Source organism: Hyperoodon ampullatus (assembly GCF_949752795.1).
Source record: "Hyperoodon ampullatus genome assembly, chromosome: 10".
In the NCBI taxonomy this organism is placed as follows: Eukaryota; Metazoa; Chordata; class Mammalia; order Artiodactyla; family Ziphiidae; genus Hyperoodon; species Hyperoodon ampullatus.
Genome location: NC_136923.1, coordinates 69,888,335 through 69,900,771, shown reverse-complemented (window position 1 = coordinate 69,900,771; position 12,437 = coordinate 69,888,335). Strand labels below are relative to the sequence as shown.

Below are 12,437 nucleotides of genomic sequence, written 5' to 3'. Positions count from 1 at the left end.
TGGGAAAACCTGCCTTGATGTTTAATGGGACAGTTTCTAGTCCCATCTGCTTTCATCTTAGGCAATACTACAGCTCCCTTATGGCCCCACAAATGGTTATTTTACTTGCTATTCTACTAATCATAATCACATTTTTAACATACACACAGCAATTTTTTTTTTTTTTTTTTTTTTGCGGTACGCGGGCCTCTCACCGTTGTGGCCTCTCCCGTTGCGGAGCACAGGCTCCGGACGTGCAGGCTCAGCGGCCATGGCTCACGGGCCCAGCCGCTCCGCGGCATGTGGGATCCTCCCAGACCGGGGCACGAACCCGTGTCCCCTGCATCAGCAGGCGGACTCTCAACCACTGCGCCACCAGGGAAGCCCCACACAGCATTTTAAAACCATCATTTTTCAAGTCTATCAGAGAGAATATTATTTACTCAACATGCTTGCTGGAAGAAGAGTAAAAGTGAATATAAGATATAGTGGAGTAAAAGTCTGTTGACAGGACCACCTAGTCTGTAAACTTGTCTGTAACTTTTTTCTTATTTTAACTTCAGAAATGAAAGGACTATAAAATGAAAAAACAAACAAAAAAGCCATATAAGAGTGGTGAACTGGGGAAGGAGCAAATTGCTTTTTTTCATGCGCTAAAAAGTCAACCTTGATAAACTCAACCTAGGGCCTAGAGCTAAGAACTGGTTAATGCCCCACTTGGAAGGAGTAGGGTTCTTGGGTTGGTCACTGTTAAGGATTCTACTGGAGGGAGACTAAATTCTCCAAGGAAATTTAAGACAAGGAAGGCATGGTTCCATCTGCCTATTATAGCTTAAATTTTAAGGTTCATCAGTGGCAAGCTCCAACAAATAAAATACAAAATAACATTTCTTTTGCTGTAACTCTCCAAATTAAGTCTTACCAAAAAAAGATTACATAACATGTCTTTAAATAAGAAATCCTAAGAAAAGGCAACAAAACTCTTCCCCACAAGGCACTTTAAACATAAAAATATGACCTCATGAAGGTATTCACCTAAGTATCCAAATACATTCCCAAAAAAGTTGACTAAAGGAGATGACTGCAGCTCAGATTACAAGTTTTGTTTAAGGTATAACTTGATAGTTAGAAAAGATGAAGGACAAGAGGGAATCTTCTGGTAGTCTGTTGCCAAGAAAGCGAGCTCTTTCCTTCACAATATACGTGTTCTTGGCAGGACTGTTGTGAGAATTAACAAGGGCACATGTGCAAAACATTCTGAGCTCTTTGAAGAAATGTAAGCGTTCTCTAGTAATCTGAAGGTGTGATATACTTTAACTCTCACATTCTAACCAAAAGCAACCTGGGACTTGGCAGTCTTTGCTGACTGTAGATATCCCAGAGCGCTACAAAGCCACACACCTGCACTTAATTTTTCCTCTCTTAAATACCAAAATGATCAAGGTGCCATTATTTTTTTCCATCTAAAGATCACCGAGTTTAACTGTTAATGCTATGTGACTAAAAGCCAGCATCTAAAGAAAAGCCTTTCCCACCAAGCTCACAAACACGAACTGATCTTTAATTTGCCACTACTGCTGCCTTTTGCAATCTGCTTCTTAAGACTCACAGCTACAACAGAACAATTTCTTAAAGGGTCCCCTCCCCTCTCTCACTTTTGATGGCTACAGACCCACCACTCTGCACTGCTGTCCACCTCTCTAAATCACAATACCCTATGATCAAACAGTAGTCACCTGAGATACAAATAGAGACACTTATCAACCACTCAGGCTACATTCGTTCCTTGACTTACTAATAATGGATCTAATGCTAACCTTTAGATCTAATTTGCAAAGTACTAAAAAGAAAATGACCTGTGTACTGAAGAGGTCACTAACATTTTTTAAGTGCGCACTCCCATCTAAGACACTTGGCCATGTACCTTTTTTTTTTCCCCCCAGTACGTGGGCTTCTCACTGTTGTGGCCTCTCCCGTTGCGGAGCACAGGCTCCGGACGCACAGGCTCAGCGGCCATGGCTCACGGGCCTAGCCGCTCCGTGGCATGTGGGATCTTCCCGGACCGGGGCACGAACCCGTGTCCCCTGCATCGGCAGGTGGACTCTCAACCACTGCGCCACCAGGGAAGCCCCCATGTACCTTTAATATGTATATATCTGTATGTGTATTTGCTGATTTTAAACTATACATATGGGCTAATACATAATTATGAAATTAATCTGCAAAACAGAAATTTTAAAGGTCTGAGATAAAGAGTTTTTATGATTTTCTCTCCATACCTCACAGACTGTACCTTGTATGCCCTTCTTCAGAGACCAGTGACTTAAAAACTTTATTCTAGCTTAAGTATCCTTTTTCTAGCACACGTCGTTATTAAGCTGGAGGCTGCTTTAGGTCCAAACTTATACGGATAGATTGGCTGGGAGGGAGTCAGTAAGATCTAATTCAGAGGGCTTTACTCTATGGCTCCTAAAAAATGACACCACTGTAATTTTTTTTAACATCTTTATTGGAGTATAATTGCTTTACAATGGTGTGTTAAAGTAATTATTTACTATCAGCTGTGCCTGAAGCCCTGTGCTCTGGAAGATCTCTAGGAGCGCTATTGTCACTGTGTCCCTTGAGGTAGAAGCACCAGAGCATGAGTCCTATTCTTGAAGAATCTAGACACCAAGAATACAGGAACACTCCAGCAATGTAACACTAAAAAGTGTTGATTCATAAGAAAAATGTTCAGAATCCCCACCATGGGCAAGCTGCTGATTTTAGGACAGAGAGAAAGATGGAGACAAAGACAGTCAGCTTGTGGTTCTCAAATCAAATCATTTAATTTACCTCTGAAAATCAGGAAGCTCTGTCCTCTAGAGTCAGGGCCATTATTTCAGGCTAACTGGAGGAGCCTGAGGGGGCCACTGACTGGCTACTTGAGAAGAAGTACAGCAAGCTGAACCTGATGACCTTTAATGTCCACAGTGAGAAATCTCAACTTTCCTTCAGGCTTTCTAGGAGATGACCTGCACATTGCATTAATTTCCTTCCAAGCCAGAAAACCTCAATCTTTTTCTAGTTAAGAGGGATGTATTCACCTAAAAGAAGGCCTGGAAATGTGTGACTGAGAGCTCAATGTCCCACTTATCATTTCACATAAGGAGACTTTAAAACATTACCTTCAGTTCCTACTATAATACTGACATGCAACAAAGAATGTGATCAACATAAAGCCAATTAATGAAACTAGGCATGGCAATGCATTCTGGTACTTCTAACTCTAACTGCTTTCTGCCTAAAATACCGATTGATGTGTTACTAACACTATCTAATGATTGGCCACTGTATACACATAATCTTTAATGGTAAGACAATATAATAGCAGCTACCATTACTGAAGATCTATTATGCAAGCTTTATGTGTATCATTTCTTTTCTTACATCAAGCTATGAGATTTATCACCTCATTTTACAGATGAAGAACAAATTTTGAGATATTTACTTAAAATCACATTTTGTAAGGGGCTAGGCTAGGATCTGAAACAAGATCTGCTTTTAGAATTCTGTTTCAAAAACTATGTCACTACCTGCTATAACTCCAAATCTGTGTTTCTCTTTCTCCACATTTCATTCAATGATATGCTTTGTACTGTCTGGTTAGGAGCATAAATAATTACAATAAAATATGATAAGCAGTATTATGATGTAGTGAAAAGCAGGCTTTAGGATCGGAAGGATCTGTGTTCAAGTCTTGACTCTATTACTTACTAGTAATATTACCCCAGGAAATATATATAAATTTCTGAGTGCCTGTCTTGGTTAACTGTAAAAGAGGAATAACTGTCTTGCAGAATTGTTCTGAAGGTTAAATATGCATGTATGTAAAGTATACTGAATGGTGCCTGGTAATGTAGTAAGCATGCAATAAATGGTATTAGTATTTTTAGATACACAAGATAGTATGGGAACAGAAAGGATGAAACAGATCTGCCTAGAAGATGAAGGACACAAGTACATGATATTCAGGAGGGGTTCCTACTAGTTTCAGTGTATAAGCTGAGCACACAAGTCTCTTTCCTAAATCTCTCAGGATGACTCAACGTGCTCGAGGCTCACGCCTTGATGATACCTGAACATGTTGGTAGTGCTAACCATAAACCCTGTCCTGAGGGCCAAAACTGGAAGGAAAAAAGAGAGACCAAAGTAACCTGTGTGTGTGTGAAGAGCTGGACCTGTAATCAAAGGGCTAGAGTGTTTTTTTAGGCTTCTGGCTGGAGTGGGTAAGAAGATGGCTCTCGGACTTCCCTCTGGCTAAGCAGGACGGTCTGTCTCACCCCAGGGCACAGTTCTCTTCTGTCTCAATCAGGAACTACCCAGTGGAGCTTGGGTACTGAGCACAGGAGGGATGGGAGCATGTCAGGACTATCTCACACAGCCCTGCTTCAAAACCGGTCATTTGGAACAAAAGAGTAAAATTAAAGTTCCTCAGAGTTCAATGCCTGGATGTTACTCTGAAACTGTGCAAGGACAGGCCTGTATGAGGTTAACATCAAAACTATGAGCATTTAAAGGGGTTGAGGTTTCAGTGTTAAGTCTGTACACAGAAGTAGTTTGTGCTATTTCTGCTGGGGAGTTAAAAGGACTTTTTAAGTTATGAAAAATACTTTGCGACCTTTAGAAAAACAAAATAATTATTTTGACTCTTTCAAATATAATCCTTAAGATACTCTAAATAGCAGGCAGCATTACTTAAAAAGGCAAATACTGTCAAAAATAAATTAAGCTACAGAGTAAGGGAGCAATGGGCATTATGAGTGCTCTTTAGAGAGCTACAAGATTCATGGCTTCGGGCTTCCCTGGTGGCGCAGTGGTTGAGAGTCCGCCTGCCGATGCAGGGGACATGGGTTCGTGCCCCGGTCCGGGAAGATCCCACATGCCGCGGAGCGGCTAGGCCCGTGAGCCATGGCCGCTGAGCCTGCGCGTCCGGAGCCTGTGCTCTGCAACGGGAGAGGCCACAACAGTGAGAGGCCCGCGTACCGCAAAAAAAAAAAAAAAAAAAAAAAGATTCATGGCTTCATGCTTAATACAAATGTCACAGATGCACAAAGGTTTTTTGGGGACTCCATGTATCTGAAAAGAATGATTTCAGCACACCCCATGGCTTTAGCACAAATGAAAGGAAATAATTTTCTAAAACTATTAGGACACTATACTAGTCAGTTAAACTGATTATCTGTACTACAACTTCTTTCACTCTCCAGCCATCATTTAAATAATGTTTTTTTTTTAGTAGGTCCATGACTTATACAAATTAACCACATGCTAGAAACTGGGCAATGATTTGCATTTTCTGTATGGCTTAGGTCTTAATAACATTCTTCAGACATTGGGAAGTAGGTAGATTTTGATGTCCACCTTCTTGGTTCTAGCTGCCAGCATTAACTCAGTGAATCAGACCTCCAAGAGCATCACTCCGACCTCTGCTCACACCCCACTCCCAATACTAAGCACATAATACATCACTTCACAAATCATGGAAGAAATTAGAGCGTACTCTGGCAAGGTCACTGCATTAAAACCAGTAGCTAATGCCTGTGAATAATTCAGGTAAGAATGAATCCAGATAAGAATGATGTACATACCTGTACCACAGGATCTTTTGGTTGGTGTGATTAACGAGACATGAGCTGTATCTGTGCATGGCCCACCTGGAAACAGAAAAGCAGGTACATCAGTTAGGACATATCCTCCACATACCCAGAGCTCCTATATTGGATAAAGAGAAATCTAAAAAGGAAGGGATCAACCTGTAAATATGCATAAGGAGAGGTATCAGGAAAGATGAAGGTGGTGATGGTAGTGGTAAGTTAATTCTTAGTTCAGTTATTTAGTCTACAGGTCCATATTCTTTCTACATTATAACATGCTTTTCATAAAAAATAATCGAGTCTCACATAATGTTAAGACATTAAAGAAAAAAATTTTAACTAGAATTCTGATCTGGGTAAGAGTAAATTACCCATAAGTTTGGGGAAATGAGTTTTTCCACAGAGAAATAAGCAGGTGTACTCCTTCTCAGGCTTATCTCAGTGGTCACCCTACCTTTGAATTTACTGCAAAACTGGCCTTATTTAAAGTGGGGGGGACTCCCTGAAGAACAAACAGCTTGTCAGAAGAAATAAGGATCACTGTAATATTTAAAGACAGCACTGCTGACTAAGGAAGAATATCTAGTTTAATTATAAAAATATGATACCAAGAGAGCCTTCATGCAATCTTTGTGGGCCCAGGGATCTGACGGATAGGTGTAATTCAAGAATATGCAAGAGATATCGTCAGTCAGTGGGCGAAGGCTTGAAAAGCAGTAATTTGATTCTACAGAATCAGGACCACCAACAAATTCTTAAGCTGATATTGATATATACTCCAACACATCTAATCAACTATGCCTTACCTACTGAAATAGGAAGTTACTGTGTAAACATGGAGACCTGTGGTTTTTGACATGCCCTGGGAGGGGCAGTAGTGATGATCATCAAGAAATGGGACACACAGGCAAATGTTACACATATATTTTGAAAAAGCTCCCCAGGTGACTATAGCAAAGGGAACATGATTTCTTAGCATAGTTTTATGTCACCTATGACGAGACCTCATATCACTGAAGTTACTCATCAGAAAGGAAGGAAAGATGGAAGAGCTCAGAGACCTGTTCCTAGAGTTTATGCCACCAAGATCCGTGGGTTTTGGAACCTGGAGATACCACCTAAGAAGTTCATCATTAGTCTACTCTTTCCTATACCATGGCCGTAACAGCAGCAAACCTTAGTGGGTGTAAAAAGACACAGAGGAGAAATAGGAAAAGGGAGGAAAACCAAGTAAGTGTGTTGTTAATGTCAAAGAGCACTTAGCAAATACCTACTATGTGCCACCACAGGTTAGTCTCATGCTCTGGGGCTTATAATGTTGTTAGAAAGATAAAATCTGTTTACTTAAACAAAGAACAATACATGATAGCAAAAAAGAGCTGGATGCAAAATGATCAACTGCCAAAGAATATGGAACAAGTAATAAATGCTAAATGTAATCAGGAGGAAGGATTATTCATCACTGGCCAGCATCACGTGGAAATACTTCTCAAGGATTTGAAAATGATGCAAGAATAAATTAAAAATTAGAAAGACCAAAAGAACAGGGCATTTCAATTGAAAATTTTTCTACAAATGTCACATTCACCAGAGAAAGCTTAACATACTAAAATTCCAGAGGAGGCCCAAATAGGCACTGGTGACATAAAAATAAGTAACATGGAGAGACAATGAGCTGCAAGAAAACCTAATACAGACCCCACATCCTCGAAACCCTCTGGGCACTGGCTCTGTAGCTCCATAAAATGTTATAGCTTCTGCCTCCATGCGTGATTTTTTTGTCTTTTGTTTTTTTGTTGTTAAATGAATCATTCTTATTTCTGGGAACATAAGTAGTTAAGTCCTGCAACTATTCTTTATTTACTGAGTAATCCTGGGTAAGTGATCCTTAGTTTCTTTAACAAAAGAAATGGGGATAGTTAAAATTGCCCATAAGCCACAGTGTTAATGAGATCATCTGTACCAAAAGACTTCATAAACTATAAAGCCTTATGTTATGTATCTTCACTTTCTCTCCCATGAGGTTTTATGCACCCAAGGGTCAAGACTCACTTTGTCATCTACTCTTGGGTCATGACTGTATGGACAAAGGGCACTTAATAGTGTTCAATAAGTGATCACCGCAAGCCACTTGATTGAATCAGTAGAGTAATGTACATTTTTTAAAAACCCTTTTTTACTGAGGTTTAACATAAAGAGAATGAAATACTAGAATGAAGTGCACAAATCTTAAGTATATACCTTGAAGGATTTTAACATATATATAATTGTGTAACAACCACCAGATAAAAATACTGGAACATTTCTGGAATCCAGAAAGTTCAAGGGTACATTTTTAAAAAGATTCCCAAATCTTGACTCTGGAAATTTGGATGCAATAGGCTGGGGTGGGCATAGGAAGAGATTAGTGTACATTTTTAAACCAGCTGAGCACGATGTACATATTAAGAGCCCAGTTAGTTCCAATCGCTGGTAACACTAACTCCCAGCTCAATATATGGTGAAGATCACTGAGTTCACACAATATCGTGAGCCACACAAAACACAAGCATCAATAACAGCTTAACTATCAGAATATTTTTTAAAGGACATAAAATAATTCATTCAGTAAAATTATAAGAGCAGAGAGAAACTGGTTAAATCAAAACCCCTAAAGAAATTTGGCTGGGACTCATGAATTAACACTCCCATGTTTACAAACGCAATCTTTACCTCATTTGTAGGTTGAAAGTTTATCTTTTTGAAAATTCCTAATGAATGAATTTCTGTAGGTTTTGGCAAATACTCAAATAACTTCAAGGCTACCTAGCATATCTCAACATGCATCATCATGAAAGTGTTCTCCAGAGAGCTTGTTAAACTAACAACCCAATCCAAAGTATTCACTACATTATAGTAAAGTACAAATAGAACCATAATTGAGCCAAAACAAACGGACAGCAAGAGTAACTGGCAGTGATAATATATCCCAGCTTTGACGAGACAAATTGGACAATATTATAAACAGAGAGCTTGGAATTAAATTTGGTCTGGTAGACTATAACCTATGACTCTTTAAACTCCAGAACAGATGCACATGAGCACTGTATATATATTCTATACACTAATTGTGTTGTCATATAAAATTCCTATACTCTCAAATAAAAGGAGTAACCACAGGAAATTAAGGTATCTACCCTTACACAATTAACTGCAAATCAACTGTTAAAATGAATGCAGGAGATTAAGGGCCACTCAAGGGGAACCTTTTCAGGTTTGAGTCCACAACAATAAAAATATAACATGAGTCCCATGTGGGTATAGCAAACAAAGTAATTTTGAGAGTTGATGGTAAGGGTCAAACTTAGGGCATCTGTTCTATCAAGGAATGGAGTTGGCTATGTCTGAGAGGGGGGCTGGAGTATGGTCTCATAAATCATTGTAAATTCTGCTCCTATTTTTGGCCTTTCTTCCTCTTCTTTCCAAACAGAAGGGTAGACAGGGCTAATACCTGAAGAGTAAGATGAAGAAGTCTTTTCTTGCCTGGGTCCTACAGGTTAATGTAGTGATGTTGTGTGTGTGTATGTGTGTGTGTTGGGATCAAGATTGGAAGGCTGGGAAAATAAATGCATTTCTAAGCACAGAATGAGTCACACCATTACCCTCTATCTTATATTAGTAGCAAGTGAGTCTGGAACAGTAAGTTTGGGGTTGTTAAGTATTAAAAATAAAACCATAGTTAAGGTACCTTGTTTAACATGACAGACTCTCCAGGAATTCTGAACCAGACAATATCAAGATTAACTCATCTAAACTTTTAGCCCATCACCATGAGTGTTTTTTGCTTTCTTTTGCTAAAGGAAAATTAAACATGTCAAATTTTTTCAAGTTTCTTCATTATCTGAAGATACTTAATACTATCATTTTTCATTTGATATTACATTCAGAACTTTTTCCTAAGTTTCAACAATTCAGAGTCTGGAATCTGCAAGTAAATAATGTGTGTGGTAGCTTCTGGTTTGTATTCTGTAAGTCTGAATACTCTATCTTGTCTTTTAGGGATGTTTCTGTTCTTGTATTAAAGGTGTCATACATAATGCAGCACTATGGATCACATTTGCAATTCCACGTGAGAGCCATGGAATGAAATTCTTCAGCTGTATTCCCAGCAACTAGAAATCTTTACAGCCTTTGCAACAGGGTAGTGGATTTTCTTAGGGAACCAGTACTGATTTCAGCCCTGTAAAGTTGAAGACAGGGGTCAAATCTGCATACTAAAAGTCACTGTAACCTGCAAAACCAGAAGGACTGAATAAAGGTATCCCATCGACTATCAACATTCACATTTCAAGCCAAAGTGGCAGGAACCTTTTTCAGCCTCCTATAGAGTTAGTTACTGAGCATGTCAAAAAACACTGAGCTACCATAGTAGTCAATCCGACTGACTGGTTGAAGACTATGACTCAGGAGAAAGACAAGAACACAGGTATGCAGGGCGGCTGCATTTATGCTGGTTATCATCTTAGGCACTCAAAATCTAAGGCTGAGTAAATATAGAAAAACAGGATTTCTCCTTAACCTTGAAAACAGAGATCAACAATCTACCCAGAAAGGTTTTGTTAAAAGAGCTGTGATGAGTAGTTATTTTTGGATCCTGATTCCACTAGCCCTCATTGGCTGCAGTTATACCATGTGCTAAACCACATCAATTAGGAAAAATGGACTGTCAAGAAGTCAGTCAGCTAAAAATTGCCAGAAGCTCAATAATCAAATATTCTACTATCAGCTCTTTCATGATAACTGCAAAACATTAATACACAAAAATAGCCATTCTTTTTGTAGATTTATAACACTTCAATATTCTTGCTTAATTAGCATGACATTTACATAACAGTATCTAATTAATTTCTAACTAAGGCACTGTGGGCTAATTAGAAATGCATCATCCTTTTTTAACCAGCTTGTCAATTCCACTCTATCATAATCTGTACATTGTTTACCTTTGCAACATCTCACTTTTCCAGGCTTGCTATTCAAAAGGTGATTTCAGACAACAGATTCACGAGCTACAATTCTCTCTCCACTCTAGAGATTCATAATACCTTATGGGAGTGTTTTTTGATGAGCCATCCTTAAAAAAAAAAAAAAAATCTATGCAATGGAGATAGTGAAATAAACTCAACACTGTCTCCTGATGTGGTCATATTAAAAATGCAAAACTATCTTTTAAAAATATTCAAAGAATGTATATTCCTTCAGCAGTAAAACATTCCTTCTTTAAAAGCCTTCATACACACAGATATTTAAAATAGTAAATGGTAATAAATATTAAGGATAGACCAGAATGCACAAGAAAATAAGCCATCTCTTCAGAAAAGAAAACCCTATTCTCCAACTTTACGTAAACCTGCAATTCATGAACTGTTTTAATCAGAAAGGACACACCTAATCTGTCTACATAATTTGAGTTTGAAAAGCACCATCGATTATAAATAAGGATACATAAAGAAATAATGAGTGGGAATCTAAGTTTACAGAAAATCTTCAGCCCCGATAACAGCCCTCCCATTTCTCCAAATGAAACTTCCAAATTAAACCATTTACGAAGCTTGTTACAGAATATAAGTGTTAATCTCTCAGAAATTCTAATCCTAACTCACTGCATGATTTTTCACACCATTTAGCTCTAAATTAGGGATTCATGAGAAGGGGATTTCCAAAGTGGGTAAGAAACTGCTACTGGTAAGCTCTCTGTTTTGTTCATAAAAAGGGCCTCTCAACAAAATTTCATTACCATTCCACCCCGACTCCCCCTAAATAATTGTAGCTGGTCAGCTCTGCAAATATTAGTGTGTGTGTGTTTGTGCATGTGTGAGTATGCTTATTAGTCTATCTGCACAACAGAAATAAAGTTTAAAATTCTCCCACACCACCTTCCTCAGGGAAAAACACTACAAGCAAAATGAAATCAGGAATGCTTTCCATTTGCCCAGTACTGACAGACTCTTTTACGGTAGTGTGGACATCCCTGTTGGGGCCAGGGTATGTGTTTTGGACGAAATGCTCTCTTGACCCAGCAATGACCTTAATGGCATGATCTTTAGGGGTAGTGGCAAAGTCTTACGCACCTTGGTACCCTAGCATATGAGGTGTTCAAAATAAGGTTTTCACTATTGAATGAAAATGATCCAAGCCAAAATCAATTATTGAACATACATATCTATTCAGAAGGGAAATGGAACTATTAATAAACAGTTGATTTTCACCATATTTACATGTTAATCTAGCACAGCAGTTCTCAAACATTTGCATCTTAGGACCTTTTTACACTTAAAAATTATTAAGAACACAAAAGAGCTTTTCTTTATGTGGGTTATATATCTATTGATATTTACTTTATCTGAAATAAAAGCTGAAAACAAATTTTTAATTTTCATTTAAAATTCACAAAATAATTAATGTCAACATAAAAACATTTTTATGAAAAATAACTACAAATTTTAAAAATATGAGAGCAGCCTGGCTTAAAGAAGAAACCTGGATTTTCACATCTGCATTCAATCTGTTACAATGGATTGCTTATATGAAGCATATGAAGAAAAACCACCCTCACACGGATATACAGTTGGAAAAGGAAGGACCTCATGGACCCTGTGAATGGGTCCTGAGGACCTCTATAAGTCCTTGGACCACACTTTGAGAAAGACTGGTAAAGAACAAAACAGGTTAATATAATTTCCATCTTCTCCACACTCTGCTCACATGCCAACTGACTTGTTCTAGTCCTGCAGAGATCCATCAATGCACTAGTACAAGAAGTAGTAAAAAGTTTGCCCATTCTCA

The 12,437-nt window shown here is 38.4% G+C and overlaps 1 protein-coding gene across 1 annotated transcript in view; it reads right to left on the bottom strand.

Moving 5' to 3' along the window:
- The window catches only part of ZFAND3 (zinc finger AN1-type containing 3), a gene marked incomplete at its 5' end in the record, with an annotated part of 214,161 nt that overhangs the window by 50,030 nt on the left and 151,694 nt on the right, over nt 1-12,437 (bottom strand). The window contains one exon of the mRNA XM_079712639.1: nt 5,610-5,675. Coding sequence (XP_079568765.1) covers nt 5,610-5,675 — 66 coding nt within the window. The remainder of the gene's footprint in view (nt 1-5,609; nt 5,676-12,437) is intronic.